At 34.9% G+C, this 18,357-nt stretch overlaps 2 protein-coding genes across 2 annotated transcripts in view; both read left to right on the forward strand.

The window, feature by feature from the left end:
* The window catches only part of vih (ubiquitin conjugating enzyme vih), a 347,513-nt gene that overhangs the window by 224,181 nt on the left and 104,975 nt on the right, over positions 1-18,357 (forward strand). The window lies entirely within an intron of this gene.
* LOC143909231 (protein CBFA2T1-like) overlaps positions 1-18,357 on the forward strand; it is a 144,164-nt gene that overhangs the window by 36,002 nt on the left and 89,805 nt on the right. The window contains exon 2 of the mRNA XM_077427137.1: positions 9,032-9,124. Within this exon, the coding sequence (XP_077283263.1) occupies positions 9,034-9,124 (91 nt within the window). The 5' untranslated portion in view covers positions 9,032-9,033. The remainder of the gene's footprint in view (positions 1-9,031; positions 9,125-18,357) is intronic.

Raw genomic sequence — 18,357 nt, forward strand, 5'->3', positions numbered from 1 at the left:
AGGAATAGATCTAATACCAATTTTCAGGAATCGTTTCAGCAATGATCAGATAAAATTGACAAACTCTGATATAGAAACGATCGATTTGGAGTCACAAAACCCCCAAATCTAACCAGCAGATGGCGAGGACTCGAACCTTTGACCTCAGTGGTGCTAAATATATACGCTACCACTAAGCCAAACTGCTGGCTATGTAGCAAGATGGTCACTTTTTTGCGGATGATGGATATGTCTTTGATGGTTCATTTGGGATATTTGTAGATACATATGTAGGTATTTTTCATATTTTCATATTTTATTTTTTACATACATATATACAAATATACCAGGAAGGCTTAAGAGGGCTGTACACCCGAAACCTTAATTTTGTTGCCGTTCCTTTCTTCGATATATATATTGAGTGAATGCGACAATATATATCAATATATATATTGAGTGAATGCGACAGTTGCGCTTCGATCAGATAAAACGTATTTTAAATTGACAAAATCGAGGTTTCGTATTCTCCTATTTTCTCCTCCGAAACTGAACCAATTTTTAAAAAAATTTCATCATCGTTATGAGAAAGATATTTTCTGTGCAACTATGCGCGTATTTTTTTTTAAATCGACCGTTAAATAAGCACGCTGGACTCTTTTCGTGGGTGTAAAAAAGAGGCGATATTATTGATGTTTGGCGGCTCCTAGCTCCTATAAAAAATAACTTATCAAAAAAATAAAACAATAGATGCAACCCAATGGTGGATATCCATAGCATATTAAAAAATAATTTCTCTAGTGCAATAACTGAGGAAGGAAGAAGTATAATACGTTTGTATGGACAAGGCGCTGGTGTCCAGCCCTCTTAACAGGTAAACCCCAAATGCGCCTTCCTGGTCCACATAATTTTTACATAGATACATGTAAATCTGAACAATATCTGACATCTATGGTCAGATATTACAAACATCGTATTAATACGATAAATAACGACGAATAACTTTTATGTAACAATACGAATTTTATATTCGATAAACAACCACAGAGACATCTATGGTGAGCAATATGGCGAAACCTAAGATATAACAATAACTAAAGGTTCGCAACAGAAAATTGGGAAGGAAACGCCAATTTTACAGGAATCATTTCAATGAAAATCAGAAAAATTGGCAAATTCTGATAAGAAACGATCGACTTCGACAAACCAAGGTCTGGCCAACAGTGAGACTTAGCGGGAATCGAACTCGTAACATCAAGTACGAAATAATTCAACATTCACCACTAGACCACGCTGCTGGTTATAATACATACTGTCGGTATGTATATGTAAGACTTTATTTAAGGTGACCATACGACCCGTTTTGGCCGTGACTGTCCCGTTTTTTATGTATAATTCGTAAAATTGTTTGATTTGTACCGTTTTGTTCGTCCACTGATGCACAGAGGATTAAAAAAATCGCTTCGTGTTATTATTTTCATCATTTCAGCACATATGCTTTCAAACATAGTGGTCACAGGTTTGAGTCCCACTGATTGCTGTTGGCCAGACCTTAGTTTGTGACGCCAGGTAATTGATCAGTGTTTGCCAATTTCTCTGATTTTCATTGAAAAGGTTCCTGTAAATGGCATTTCATATCCAATCTCTCTTGCAAACCTTAAGTTATTCAGCGTCATGGGTTTCAATAAATTTCAACGGTTCCAACAAATTGGCAACCTTAAAACCATTTCTCGCAGATTTGTTTTTCATCTCGAACTTGAAGATTTATATATAAGAAACGCTTCGAAAATGTAAATTTATCAAAAATATTTCAAAATTTATCCATAGATGTCTTTGCTAAAATTATTCTAAAAATCGTATATCGATGTTTGTAATTGGCCGGGAAGGCGCATTGGGGTTTACCTGTTACGCCTTCCTGGTATATATCTACATATAATATATAATTTCTAAAGAGACTCTGTATGTATGATAAGTAAATATTGTTGGTTGGAAAATTTTTGGGAACATCGAAAACAAGTCAAAATTTCCATGACGACATGGGATCGGGGGGCGCCGGGAGAGCCGCCGGATTCTGGTATAATATATAATACATCTAATATATAATTTCGAAAGAGACTTTGTTAGTTTGTAACTATAGTTGGTTAGAAATCAAAAACAAGTCAGTTTCTATGACGATTCGATTGGTTGAATATATTTTTTTTCGATTCAAATAAATTTAATAAAAAAACAAATGAATATTTACTATTAGATTCGCCATGTTTAAGCTGTTTATATTACAAATACTGAGCTAAGCTGGGTAAAACAACTAGTGTATTAAAAGTATACGTATGTGTGTATGTAAAAATGTAAGTTTATTTAAAAAAGAAATCGGGTTGTGCCAAAAAATTATTCTATTGATTATATAATAAAAATAAAAGCTGTATTTAAAAATATGAGAGAATTCACGCACGGTGAGAGTGAAACTTAAGCATGGCCTCCAGAATTGAAAAAGGGTCGGGTCGGTAGTAGCAATATGAAGCCATTTCATGATTCGTTTTCGCTGAAGAAATATATACTTCAAAAATGTATTTGATGATGGGAACCGGAGGGGGTTGAAATAATTCACAGGTTTAATTTTTTTCGTATTAAAAATAGACCAAGAATAGCTCTCTCTAGTCGACGCTATTTACATTTTGTTTCGAAACGTTCGTTCATTATTATTTGTTGTTGATTATTTGCCCGCGTATTATTCATACCCACGTCGAGCTTTCCGTGAAATAAATAAAATAAATGGATAGTAAAACACGTAGCGAAATAAAAGTAGGTATGGTTTTTCAGCAGTGTGCAAAGTTTCAGCGTAGCGTTTGAAACATTTTCAGCGCAATATCGGTGTTTTTGCACGGAATTAAACCAAACAGAGTCGTGGGAACTCGCGCATTCCCCCTTTCGCATATCCGAAACCAATTAATTTCGTCCTATCCAAATTTGATACTCTCTACCACTATGTATGTAGTTAGTATATGTATGTATGTATGTGTATACGTAATATGTATGGATAATATTTGTATGCACGTACGTATGTATGTAGTGTAGGAAATTCACCGAACAGATCATCGGTTTTGCAATGCAAACAATTCCGGCTGCCAAACCGGAAATATTGACCAGACGTTCTTGTAAATCAGGATGCATAGTTCGTTGCCGATGTGACGTTAGCCAGAAGGTAGTGTATGTATTTATATACATATGTATTGCTATTATCTCTGGTTACCGAGCTGATGCTAATTAGGGCGATTGTTCTGATCTTGGACTGCTCTAGGGCTTCCAAGCCAAAAAACCGGCTTTTTTGGCTCGATCAGCCGGCTTTTTAAGGTTTTCTTTAAAATTAATGTTTTTTTCTCAAAACTAACAATGAATGATGAATTTCAAATTTCTATGAAATATCAAAATAAATGGGTATATTTAAACTCTCTTAGGTAATAGGCGTATATTTCTTTGAACAACAACAAAAAGGTACAGCACTTAGCGGCTTCTTTGAGATTTAGTAATGGACGAAGAACAGGTCATAAACCAATAAAATATTGTTGCGAAGGGGTGGGTGGAGGATCCAAATAAAAGGCCAAAGTCGCTTCACAGCATTTATTGGGTGATTCAGGAGATCCACGCACTGCCCGTGCTCCGTCCAGAATGCCTTGATATGGCCTAAGTACCTGCTTATAAAAGGCAGGTCGCTCACTGCATCTTCCTCGACGCGTTTGTTTACCGATTGTTATAGTCACGTATTAGATATGCAGTCCCACGCTTTCGCGCTGTCAGTTCTGAGAACTCTAGCAAGAAGTGGCTGGGTGCCGATACCGACCACTAAGTCCATTCGGGGGTCTCCATTGTTAGCTGACAGCACTTAAGCCAGGAGATAGTCCTCGAAAACCAATTATAACGGCGGCTCCTTTTAGCATATGCTACAATAGTGTACATAGACACATACTAACAGGCATATATCGACGTCCGGTTACTTCCGTATTGTTAAGGCACGTACCCGGATATACAATTCCAAGGTCCAAAGCTCTCAGTCCCACGCTATCGCGCTGTCAGTTCTGAGAACTCTAGCGGAAAGTGACCGAGTGCCGTTACCGCCACTAAGTGCATTCGGGGGTCTCTTCGATCTGAATTTGTGACTCCCGGTCGATCGTTTCTTATCAGAGTTTGCCGATTTTTCTGATTTTCATTGAAACAGTTCTTCGAAATAGATCGATGTTTTTCTGTCGTAGCTAAATTCAGTGACGATGAGCTTTCCCGCTAACTGATGAAGCTTTTGTTTAAAATACAATATCAGATGAAATAGCCACAAAACGTAGGGATATACTAAATGCCGTCGCGTTACACACTATAGTACTTCAATTTTGCGCTAGATTACACGTGTCATTACGACGGCCTCCAATTGTAATCCAATGTAGACTATCAAGATTGAACGATGTGTGTCAGTCAATGCTGTAGAATCACGTCAATATTATAGCGAGTGCATATTATGTTATGTACCGGTGTGACGTCTGCGGTGTGAGTCCATTAGTGTGACGTCACGCACCCTCCCGTGTGGCCTTTCCGTATCGTAAATATTTAAACGGTCGTATTAATTCGCGCACAATATTATATATAGATATACTTTGTGTTTAGAATCGCGTGGTTGGTTCGGGTGTTTTATTTTTTTTTTTTCGCTAGGGCCGAAATGCAGTGGCCATGTGTTTGAATTTGGCGGCCTGCGACCCGTCACGGGCCCCTCTTTTCGGCTGCAGTGTGGTTTGCCAGATGCCCCACTTCAGGGGTATTTTTTTTTTAAATATACAGTATGTACATATGTATGTATCAATCGATCAATCCATTTGTCTATTAAAGTTGAAGTTAATACACTAAGGATTGCAATTTACCGTCGACTTTCATAAACTGGTAAACGGTAGATGATTTGTTCTACTGCCGGTATACCGGTATTTACCGGTAAATGAAAAGAAATTCGTGGATTACATCACTGTATGTGATAAATTTTCCCAAAAACGTTCACCTAGATAGATTGATTCGTAAATAATTATAATTAAATATCAGGTGAATAATGAGATAAAAATATATTAAAGTGAATTTGTAATGATAAAAAAAATTATTTTTTTTTATTTTCAACCCATCATATTGTTACGTACGCCGTGGATTGAGCGAATTGTACTTAGACCAACGGATATCTGTTATCGGTTAACTAAATGCATGCACTTACTTCCAAAGATTATATCTGGACTCTAAGTGCATTTAGGCTAAACAATGACCGTTATTAGTTATTTCTCAGAATCGGTATGGGAAGACCCAATCTCTTGGAAATACATATCCGAATACGTGACTATACAACAGGTAAACAGATTATGCGTCCTGAGAGATCTACCCTTTATAAGGCGGTACGTAGGCGATATAATTCATTCTGGACGGAGCAGTGACAGTGCGTGTAACTCCTGAATCATCAATAAATGCTGTGAAACGATTGTTGGCCTTTTACTTGGATCCTCCACCCACCCCTACGCAACAATATTTATGTATTTATTTGAACTTTGGACCATTTGGAAGTTTAGATCATAATTAAAACAACCGTCTGATCGCATTTATTTTGATGTGGTTGATCTGTGTTGCCAGTGAATTTATCAGAAATCAACTTATCAATTTTTCTGAATTTGAAATTGCCACATTTAATACTGAAAATAAACAAATTCTAGACAACCTAATACATAATATGCCATTTGCATCGATTTTTAAAGTAATGTTATGCAATAATATGCCTGTACATATACATATGTATGTACTTAATTAGCGATAAAATAGTTTCCGGTAATACCCAATTTGAAATTGCCACATTTAATACTGAAAATAAACAAATTCTAGACAACCTAATTCATAATATGTCATTTGCATCGATTTTTAATGTAACTTTATGCAATAATATTCCTGTATACGTACTTATTCACTCTAAAAATAGTTTTAAATAGGCGATTTACCGGTAAACCGGTATTCCGGTATTACAATCCCTATTCAGTACACAATTTGATGTAATGAATAACTAAATATGACGTTGAATATAATATAACGAGTTGTGTGTGAGAGAGAGAGAGAGAGAGGCCACGCACGGTAGAAGTAAAACTTCCATGAGCGAAGTTGTTGCGAAAAGCTCTAGTACGCGCTTTTCGTTACAACTCTTGTAACAGTCCCGTAATTGCCAAGTTCGGACATTAACACATTACGATCCGTCAATACTATGTAAATATAAATACAACATACAGTCGAGGGTTGACAATACACGTCGCTCACTACTCCAGCTGGTAACAAAAGCCACGTGTTTTATTTTTACAATGCGAAACAAACCGCGACCGTATCTGTTCTATAACAGTTAAAATAATCACCTCGATGTATACGTACGTATATAAACACATACGTACACGCGTATACAAATTAATGTTGAGACGATTTTTTTTTTGTTTTTTTGGTTTATTATTTTTATTCGAAATCGTTCGAATTTTTGAAGGGTCTAATTTGCTATGTGCGTCACGGTCGGGTCAGGGCTGGCATGGCACAGGGCCATAAGGGCTAATAGCCGGGTAATTAGTGCAGAAAAACTGTATAGCAGATGTCGCCAGAGCCACCTACCACTCCCTCCCCCCCTCCCCCCCTCCCCCCCTCTCCCCCTTATCTCGTTTTCCCGTCGCCCTAATTCAGCTTTGATGGTTCTGGCCTGCTTATAAATCTGCCTCCCTATCGGTTTTGGCGACAATTATAAAACACAACTTACATATTAATATATATATTTAGGTTTTCAAATCTGAAGAGTGCATGTATGTATGAATGATTAAGTTTGCATGCTTGGGCCAAGTGTGTGCTTAAGAGGGCTGGACAGCAGCGCCTTGTCCATACAAACGTACTATACTTCTCCCTTCCTCAATTATGGCACTAGAGAAATTATTAATTATAGTCACAAACCAAGGTCAGGCTAACAGCTGCTAGTGGGAATCGAACTGCGACCACTCCGCTAGAAAACATTATATGCTAACCACTAGTCCACGATGCTGGTTGTTTGTTTGTGGGAAGTTTTTGAAATTGTTGTCACCCTAAAAGCACAATTGAGAAGTTATATAAATATAATATTTGAGAGGACTGTCGCACTTAAGAGGGCTGGACAGCAGCGCCTTGTCCATACAAACGTACTATACTTCTCCCTTCCTCAATTATGGCTCTAGAGAAATTATTTTTTAATATGCTATGGATATCCACCATTGGGGTGCATCTATCGTTTTATTTTTTTGATTAATTATTTTTTATAGGAGCTAGGAGCCGCCAAACATCTATAAAATCGCCTCTTTTTTGCACCCACGAAACGAGTCCAGCGTGCTCATTTAACGGTCGATTTTTAAAAAAATACGCCGATAGATGCACAGAAAGTATCTCTCTCATACAGATGATGAAATTTTTTTATAAATTGGTCCATTTTTGGAGGAGAAAATAGGAGAATACGAAACCTCGATTTTGTCAATTTAAAATACGTTTTATCTGGTCGAAGCGAAACTGTCGCATAAACTCAATATATATATTGATATATATTGTCGCATTCACTCAATATATACATACACTCAATATATATATCGAAGAAAGGAACAGTAACAAAATTAAGGTTTCGGGTGTACAGCCCTCTTAATTTGGTACGTTGCGCAAGACGCTATTCGAGTCTCATTGGTCTATACCACGTGTCCTTTTCACATATTAAATCCTAAATTTATATGTATCTTACCGGCAGCGTGAACTAGTAGTTAGCATATATACATACTTTCGAATATAGTGGTCACGGGTTCGAGTCCCACTGGTTGCGCTGGCCAGACCTTGGTTTGTGACTGTCAGAGTTTGCCAATTTATCTGATTTTCATTGAAACGGTTCCAAAGAAATGGCAACATTTACTCATTTAATTAATTAAGTAATTATTTAATTTTATTAATTTATGAAATAATTAATTAATTACTCATTTTATTTTATTAATTCATGAAATAATTAATTAATTAATAATTTTATTTTATTAATTCATGAAATAATTAAGTATTTAATTTTATTGATTCATGAAATAATTAATTAATTAATTATTTAACTGTTAATTTCGTGTTCTTTAGCTTCTAGCCAGCATTATGGCTCAGTGGTAGCGTATATGTTTAGCACCAAGTGATTATTGGTTGGTTAGACTTGGATATTTGTGACTCGTCGTCGTCGTCACAAATATCCAAGTCGTAAGTCGTCGTTTCTTATCAAAGTTTGCCAATTTTATCTGATCATTGTTGAAACGGTTCCTCAAAATTGGCAAAAAAATCATCCTACCTGCCGTCACAAATCTTCTGTATTTATTGTATGTACAATTTGTAAAAATTATGTACAAATCTAAAAATACATAGATGTCTCAATGGATTAAATAATTAATTAATTGTTAGTTATGTAATAAATATGCTGCATTGTTTGTTATCATTGGAGTCTTCCTGTCAAGCCTTCCTGGTTAATATCTATGTAAAATAATCTCGATTTTCGCTGATTCGTATAAAAATGCTGCAAATTTATTCATTAATGTCTTACAAATTTCGAGTTTTTCATCTCGAAATTTGATGATTTATATATAATGTTAAAAGCTCAGAAAATGTAAGTTTACCAAATATTATCAGATGTCTCTATGATGTTTCATTAAAATTATTCTAAAAATTTTACGTACATATGTATATAGGATCCGGATGTGAAGGATTCCAAGTGAAAAGCGCAGATTCATTCAGAACTATTTATTATAACCATGTCGTCGGGCTTGTTCTCCAACAAGTGACCATAGCAACACGCATCCGGTCTCTCCCATGCATACCACACACACTTTATCCCTAGCAGTTTGGCCAACCACACATACGGCTCGGCTCGTTTAAAAATCATTCCTATATGTATATCGATTTTTGTAATTGGCCAGGAAGGCGCATTAGGGTTTATCTGCTAGGCCTTCCTGGTATATACATATGAAAAATAAAATAAAAATTTGTGTCTTTTCAGACATGGAGAACAAGGTCATCAAGGAAGAGTTGCCAGATAAAGATATGACGCCTATCTCGGCTTCATATCCTGAACAGCAGCGCAGGAGCAAAAGTAAGTCGATATTTTTTTTTTTTTGACAGATATATGACTTGTTTCTTCAGTGTGTCAATTTGGCCAAAAAAACGTTTTTATGAAAGATTTTTGTTTATATTTAGTTTTCCAATAAGTACACGGTAAAAATCTAAATTAAGTCAAAATACTTTATCTTATTTCTCCATTTCTACATTAATAGATCGTTAGACTGCAATACGACCATTCATGGTTGAATCATTTTCAAAAATGTATTTACATATATATGAATTAGTTTCACCCATGTAATTGAATATAATGGAAGATAGCTTGCACTTCAATAGAATATTTTAAAAAGAAAATTATTTGTTTTCTAGGAAAAATCACGTTAAATAACATTAATTATATAACGTACGAGTGAAGTGAAATAATCAGAGGTAGTACCGGAAGCGTGCTTTTTCCAGGAAACAGGGCGTTTTGGGTCTATTTTCTAGCTATTTTAAGATAGAGAGCATAAAAAAAAGGTTCATCATAATAATGAACAATGCACGGCAAACAATGAACAATGAACGGCGCAAAGTTGATCCGCTCTTTAGAAATAATATATATGTATGTGAGATAATGAGAGCTTATAGTGCAAATTTTATAAGATATAGTGTGAAAATGAAAAAGTTATATTTTAAGAAATAAAAACAAGATTATTTTTCGCTCGTAAGCAGAGAAATTATAATATTTCTCTGGTTGTAAATGCGTATCGTCGTAATTCAAAACATCAATGATGATCTAATTTTAGCTCAATCTCACTCTTTAGCTTAATTTTGATAATTTAATTTCAATTTTTAAATTTAATTTTTATTTCGATGTTTTGTATCCTGTTGGTTAAAAAATTTGGCCCAAAATCGTCGTTGGTTTAGTCCGTACGCAGCATTATACGATATTTTTTCACCATCGTAATGGCGGATGATATCTTTACTTATATTGATGACCAAAATGATCAATATGGCAAAGCATGATAACGATCGAATAAGAGGCAAAATTTTTCTTTAATAGTAATCGTAAATGAAACGTAAAAGACGTATGTAAAAAAGTTGCCAATACTGTACCTTTTTAAAATAGCATAGCATAGTATTATATGTACATAAATAGGTAGGAGAATATGTACATACATATGTATGTAGGTGTTGCAATCTTATGAATATAAATAGCTCATTATCGCCAGTGATTCATAATATATACATATATAATAAAATAATAATTTAAAAAGGAAAATCCGGCAGTTGAGCGGTTGCGATAATGGAAATAATATTAGGGCAGTAATTGCGGACGTTGAGGTGTTAAGTCGACCGTTGTTCGCATAAATCGCGAGATTTTCGCTCTCACCTGAGAATATTTCATTATTTTTATTGCCGCATTATACGTGTGAGAGATCGTCAGGGGTGATAAATACCCCACCCCTTCTCCCACCTAACAGGGTAATAAACTGTAATTTGAAAAATTTGCTTACTCGGACTTTGCAAAGCCGACATTCGCTCCGCGGTCTAGTCTACTAGTTATGGGACTCGTCTTTCAATTTGCGATTCCTATTTTTTCAATTGACTGTACAACTTATCGAGGCGGTTTGGTGCTCGTAAACTTTGTCCGCACGTGATGCAATCAACTTTTTTAATTTTATGGCGGCCACAATGTATTTTTTTAACATCTTAAAATTACTCGAATGATAATTCGGAAGGTTATAGAGCTAATTCGGATGCGTCATATTGAATAATAAGTAATTGATTTATATGCAAAATTTTAGATTTGGTACTCGAATTGTTGAATTTTCAGATTTGGTCTATAGATATTAATTTGGTCATTTAATTGTGCCACATATTGGCGACACATATTGGAAAATTTTTACAAATTTACTTTATATAAATTTATAACATTATTTTTATACAGTTTTGAAGTTATTTTTATTACATTTTATACCAGGAAGGCTTTACAGGTAAAGCCCAATGCGCCTTCCTGGCCAATTACAAACAATACAGCATTTTTATTATACAAGTCGCTGAATTATGAGACACTGAAAACTCGCAAATTAACACTTTCAATGCTGAGCTAGAATCCGTTATATGCTGATATTTTATAAAATAGCTCTGTCTCACAAATGTTTTGACAGTGTGGAGGTCAGACAGTTCTTGGAAGGCGCGTCTACCTACATCTTGCATAAAGCACGCTATACAGTACCTATATTTATTCATTATTTTCGCTAGTATCATCTTCTTCATTATTATTAAAATGCAAAGCCCTCTGAGACATCTATGAATTGTACATGCATTTTATTGTACATTAATCATACTCAAATAGTAGTGACATAGTAGGTAGGAAGGTTTTTAGCCAATTTTTAATCGGGAACCGTTTTAACAATGAAATCAAAGAAAATTGGCAAACTCTGATAGGAAACGACCAACCTGGAGTCACAAATATCTAAGTCTGACCAGCAGCACTACAGATATACTCAGAAAAATTCTTTTCAATCGAGGTCAGATCATAGGATCATAGAGCTATGCTGCTGGTTAAAATGTTCAAATAGTGGTGACAAACGAGGATAGGTTACCATTTTCTTTGGAACGGTTTCAAAAATGAAACCATCAACCTGGAGTCACATATATCCAAGTTCTGGTCTGCAACACCCATTGATTGAATCCATAACCCCTCATTGATAGCATTGTATGCTAACCACTCAGCTATCTTGCTGGTTCATATTAAAATATGAATCAAAAGCTTTTGCTTTTTGAACATGTATCGAAAATGTTCTAATTCTACTCAAAAAATGGATATATGTTGTAGATACTATATATGTACATAGGTATTTTAAATATATTAAATAATGAACCAAAAGTTTTGTATTTTTGAATACATCTTTAAGATGTTTGGATGATACTCAAAAGATATTAGATAGAAGCCAAATAGTCATAACTTATGACTAAAGCCCGGACCCAGAGAGTGCCGCGTATTGTTCAAATGTTGTAAATGCATTGTTAAAGGTTTGCCGAACCTTTTTTACAAAGGATTTACAACAATGGAACAATGAGCGGCACCTTGGCTATCCTACCTCTACTTATGACTATCTGGCTGACTCATAACTAGACACCGGATAGTCACAGTGCTATCCATTGTTCCATTGTTGAAAATCCTTTGTAAAAAAGGTTCGGCAAACCTTTAACAATGCATTTACAACCTTTGAACAATACGCGGCACCTTCTGGGTCCGGTGACTACTCATAACTTATGAGTCATTAGTACATTAAAAGGTATATAAAATAAAAACAATATATGTCTGAAGAACGTATGTATGTATGTATGTACGTATTCCAATACAGAATAGAGTACTTTCTTTGGTTTTCTGTGGTTCATGTTGATAAATTCGGTTAATATTAAATGATGATGAATTGTATCCAAGATTTTGTAATAAAATAAGTCTCAATCAAATTGGGATCAAGAAGTGTGAAACATGAGTCGTGCAATTAGTTGTACAATTTATTGGAACGATTCACTACTCGTTGAACTTTTTCGTCACACCGTTTCTATAAAACCGATAGAATTTCGAGGGTGGTTATACATACTACACCTACATGTGTATGTATGTATCTATATGTAAATATATACGTATACTAAATTGTGATATTTTTTAATGGAATAAATTATGTAATAAAAAGCTCGGAAGCCCCACTTAATGGTACGTTTAATGCTATCGGCGTAATCTTTAATGGGGATGATTTTATTTTATTTTTTCTGGGAGGGGTTTGGTTTATTTTTTTTTCGGGCGTGCAAAATAAGGGTTCGCGAGTTTAATCGGCACAGAGTAGGCATGTCGAAATCTTGATCGTTGCACAATAAATACAATATGAGTGTCGTCGAGATCAAATGTTTGCGATTGCTTCACTTTTGTGTGTGGAGAGAAATGCGGGCTACGGGCGATACTAATAAATTGTTCAGAGGTAATTAACCTTTTTTATGGCAAGATTTAGTACGAGAACTGGACGTGGGCAACGTTTTTTTTATAATTATGTATGATAAAGAATATGGCATTGTGAGAGTTAGAGCAATTAGACTGATCGCATTTGGTATGAAGCTGCGAATACATGTTCGAGTTAACTGTCAATAGCTTGCATATACATACATACATTGTATATAATGCGGTACGATTTGCACTTTTTCCATTTTATAGTATGTGAGCTTTTTCTAGTTCTTTTTACATACCTCTTTTATACTCTTTTACACTTACGATTACAATTCAGGAAAAAAATTGCCTCTTATCCGATCGTTTTCATACTTTGCCATATTGCTCATTTTAGTCATCTATATTGAAGTAAATATATCCGCCGCCATTACGATGGAGAAAAAATATCGTTTTAGATTCATTTGAAATTTGAATTTCTGAAAAGTGCCTGACGTTTATCCAGTTTTTAGTTTTAAACATAGATGGCGGTAGTAAAATAAAATTATTGGTATTTTTATTCAAAATAATAATTTTATATACAAATTATAGAAGAGGTATGTTTTTAAAAAACTTTTTTTTATAATATAATTAATTTTTTTAGGACTACAATTGAATTTTATACGGCTATATGTAATATGAACCTTTCAGTTACCAAAACAACCCTCTTTTTTTGCTTATTTTTATACTTTTGTTTAATTACAGTGGTGTAGTTAGGGTTTTTGCCGAACGGGGGCGGTCCTCGAGTTTGCTGCCTCCAATTTATGTTACAATAATGGTGATTTATACAGTAGTGGTGAGTTGAGGAGGTTTTTTTAATTATCTACTTCTAATTTTGAAACCATAAACTATTATAACTAAAGCCCGGACCCTGAGGGGGTCGTTTATTGTTCAATTGTTGTAAATGCATTGTATAAAGTTTGCCGAACCTTTTTTACAAAGCATTTACAATAATTGAACAATAAACGGCACGCTTACGGTCCTACCTCTAATTATAACAAACTAGAAGATTGCGCCACAAGTGATTTAAATAAAACTGTATATAAATGTTTTCATGAAGAATACTTTCAAAGAAGTATAGAATGCCGCATGCTCGACATAATGAAGCGAGATAGAAAACGGAATATTTATATACATACATATGATAAGAGTAGTTGATTTGATGGATAGAGTAAAAATATTGAAATGGCAATGGGCTGGTCACGCAGCTAGAAAAGTGGACTATATGTAGATAGACGAAACAAGTGCTTGAATGCTACCTGAGATAATGTAAATGAGTTCAAGGTAGGCTTTTGTCCGTAAACATTATGTTATCATTTTGTCGGGGACGTTATGTCGTTCGCCGTTTTGTCCGGGGAAGTTTTGTCGTGAGACCAATCTTGATAGAAAATTTCATCCTATAGCAGTGGTTCTTAACCTGGGTTCGATCGAACCCCAGGGGTTCGATGATTTAGTCTCAGGGGTTCGGCGGATGTCAAGACACACACCCGAATCATATGATTTGGGTGTCAATTAAGAAGGATTCCAATTAAGAAGAGTTCGGTGAATGCGCGTATAAAACTGGTGGGGGTCAGTACCTCCAAAACGGTTAAGAACCACTGTCCTATAGGCATTGCTATTTCTTCTGGCGAATGATCGTCATATTTCCAATTTATTTTATACTGAGTATTTGTACGTGGTTTATTATGCCACTGTGCTTAAAATGTTTAATGGCCAAGATTTAGGAAAGATACAAAAATTACAAAATAAAGCTATGAAAGGTATTTTGAATGTGGTTAAATTAAAAAGTATTAAAAGTATGTTAGATGAATTGGGATGGATGAGTATTAGAATTAGCTTAAATCTTAATACATTGTCTGTTGTTTATAAGTTAGATCATAAGTTATAAGGTATTACAATATAATATCTTATCATATAATACCTTATCATCACTTATGTGACGCTTTGGGGCAACCTTTCAGGTCACTCTGGTAATTTTATTGTTGTTATTATTTTAAAATAATAAATTAAATAAATAAATAAGTTATAAGTATAATACGATCATAAGTTAGTATTTTAAGGATTATATTATACAATAAGAAATAGAGATATACATAGTTATTATTAGAGACCGGAGCCACTTTGCGCCGTTCATTATTATCATTGTTTGCCGTGCATTGTTAATTTTTATGATGAACCTTTTTTTTTTGCTCTCTAGCTTTGTACTACAAAGCTAGAGCGCAAATGAACAAAGAACGGCGCAAAGTGGCTCCGGTCTCTAGTTATTATATGTACTAGAAATAAGAACAATTTAGTTATAGGTAGAGTAATAAAAAAAGAAGACAGCTGGTGGTGTTTTTCACAGGGGTGTGCTCATGTACAATGCCCTCCCTGAGTGCAACAGGTCTTCTATGACCGTGGATGCATACATTTATACATTACATTTTAGAGTTAAGTAATTAGGAATATATTTTTTAAATTAGCTAGATAGCTAAAATTATATAAATAAATAAAATAATTTTTGACACTTACCGAAATTGATTAAAATAATTGCCATTTTAAATTATATCGAAAAGTCTAGTAATCTATTAGTTGTATGATCGGTGCCTTCGTGACCGCGATTTTCGTGTTCGGTGTTTTCGTGACCGGTTCTATCCGATCGCCATCAAACAATAATCAAAATGGCCAAACTGCCTTTTATACTCGTGCGATGTGTGCTCGTTTTTAAAAAGGTTGGCCACCGGCATTCGCCTAATTTGTGTTGAATCTGAAAAATAAGAAAGTGAGTTTCTAACCGTTTTCGGTTACGGGCCCGCATGACCCCGGCCCGCAGATGCAGGCCCCTGCACACATCTCTACAAACTACAGTATGTACCCCACAATCGGGGCAGTTCAACTGCACCATCTCTCACAATATATCGCATAATATTATGTAGATAGAAAATAAATACTCACCATCTTCAGAGAGTATCATGCATACGTACGAGTTCACGTTAATATATTTTTCGGTTGGTCGCCCCTGCAATCTATGAATTTACGCAAAGCGCAAAAATATGTCCGCAAGAGTAGAATGAGGGTACCCTCAGGTCTCATCAGGATATTTATCGGTCGCTTCTGAAATATGTACAAGTACATACACACACTCTCTCACACGTATTATATTGTATATAGGAGTGTGCTATATGAACTTGTATAATATACAAGTGTCTGCAAATGTGAAATTTCAGATGTTTTCAGTACATTTGTATATATTTGTATGTCTGTTTTGTACATATGTGTGGTTGCCGGCTTCTGATGCAATAGTTTTACTGAGAAAAGTGGAAGAAAGCGTGCACGATATCTAATCTTCGGTATGCATTCCGTTTGAAGTTCCCCTATTCTTCGCTTTCGTTGTTGTTTGAAAACTTCTTGTGTGCTTCTTATCGACGAGTATTTAATTTTCTGAAATGCTTAATTGGAATTCGACTGTTTTCAGGGAATAACTTAGTATATATGTACATACATACGTTCATATGCAGAGTAATCTGCTTTAGGTCACCGACTTTAGAGAGTATTTAATTAATATGTATTAGATGTATTATGAGCATTTATAAGAATTGTAAATAGGTTTTTGAGCTATTTTTCCTATTATGCTGCATTTTGAGTACATTAGAATAATATAATACTATGATTACTAAAGCAAATTAAATTAAAATTGTAAAATAGAAAATGATCAGTAGATTTTTGATTTTTAAATGCTTTTTATTATTACGAAATTATGTTCACAATACATCTTATATCTATTTTAATAGCTACTGATCTACTGATCATTTTCTATTTTACATTTTAATTTAATTTGGTTAGTAATCATAGTATTATATTATTCTAACATTAATCTACAGCATAATAGGAAAAAGAGCACAAAAACCTATTTACAATCCTTATAAATGTTCATAATACATCTAATACATAATATTAATTAAATACTCTCTAAAGTCGATGACCTAAAGCAGATTGTGTTTAGGTAATCTGTGTGTTATACCTGAAGGGTATAGACATTTTGTTGTAATCACCGAGACTCTTCACAAGTGTGTTAGTATGGTTATTAGTGATTCTGTCATAGAATCTACTGGTTAGTTTGTTAGTAATGTCTGTAACAAACGGAATATTATATATGACATGCAGTTTTTTCAATTTAGTATATATGGGTGTATTATAAATTATTTTTAGGGATTTATTTTGTATTACTTGGAGCTTGGAAAGATTAGTATTCGAGGCGTTATTCCATACAAGTGAAGCATAGGTTAATAATGGTAATATGAGCGCGCGATATAATTTTATTTTATTTTGAGTTGATTAAAGAACTATGGCGATTAAATATTGGATATATTGAGGATATACCCCGCATCGCCTTGCATTTTGCTTCCCCATCTCATTCTTTTATCGAACGTTACTCCTAAATATTTTATTACTGACTACCATTTCAGACTTTCTCCAGAGGGGATTTTCAGATCTGAACTTGGCTTATGCTTTCTAACACTATTTTGGTTTGATTAATTTGGTTTTTCCACTTAGTGAAGTCCATCAGTAGATCAGTAGATATAAAATGTATTGTGAACATAATTTCATAATAATAAAAATCAATGGTAAAATGGCGTGTGCGAACTGTTTGCACACATAGGCGCCGTAATATATGTATGTCAGTATATGTCGGAGTATTTCATCAGGTAAAAGTCGAGTTAATTCAGGGCACGGCAATACTATTGGCATCGCAGAGTAGCCAATCACAGTAGACCTCGTTTCCGAGTCTAGAGGGTCCTCCCTGTCGATAATTCCGACTTTTGCCTTAAAATAATTCTTTTTTACTTCATGTTTTTTCTACCACTGTAAATTAGCATCCGTGTATGTTTTTGTTTGGATTTTTAACCTTTTTTTTCTTGTTAATTTTCTCTGGCGGATATGAAAATGGAACCGTAGTGGACTTGCGTGGAGAAGTTGGAGGGGGTAGGGGGTGGTATATTTATCTGAGATTAAGTGAACGTTTTCGTTGGCGCGAAGGAGTTAAGCCGAGAAGGAGTTTGCGGGTCGCAGCCGGGTCGAGGCAGTTAGCGGTGATTTGTGCTGGATCGGGCCGTTTTAATTTTTAGCGATTTACACACAGCCTCCCCCTCTCTTATTGTCGTTTTTATTTAGGTGGCCGTAGCCGCGCGCCGCCCCTGTGATTTATCTGTTTGAATTTCAAATCTGCGCCTCGCCTTAATCCCGAAAAAGCGCACAAATTAGCCGCAGCCGCGTGCACACGCTTCTTACCTTTTCTCCTTTTTTTTTCACCTTGTTTG

This window comes from Arctopsyche grandis, chromosome 3, assembly GCF_051622035.1.
Source record: "Arctopsyche grandis isolate Sample6627 chromosome 3, ASM5162203v2, whole genome shotgun sequence".
NCBI lineage: Eukaryota > Metazoa > Arthropoda > Insecta > Trichoptera > Hydropsychidae > Arctopsyche > Arctopsyche grandis.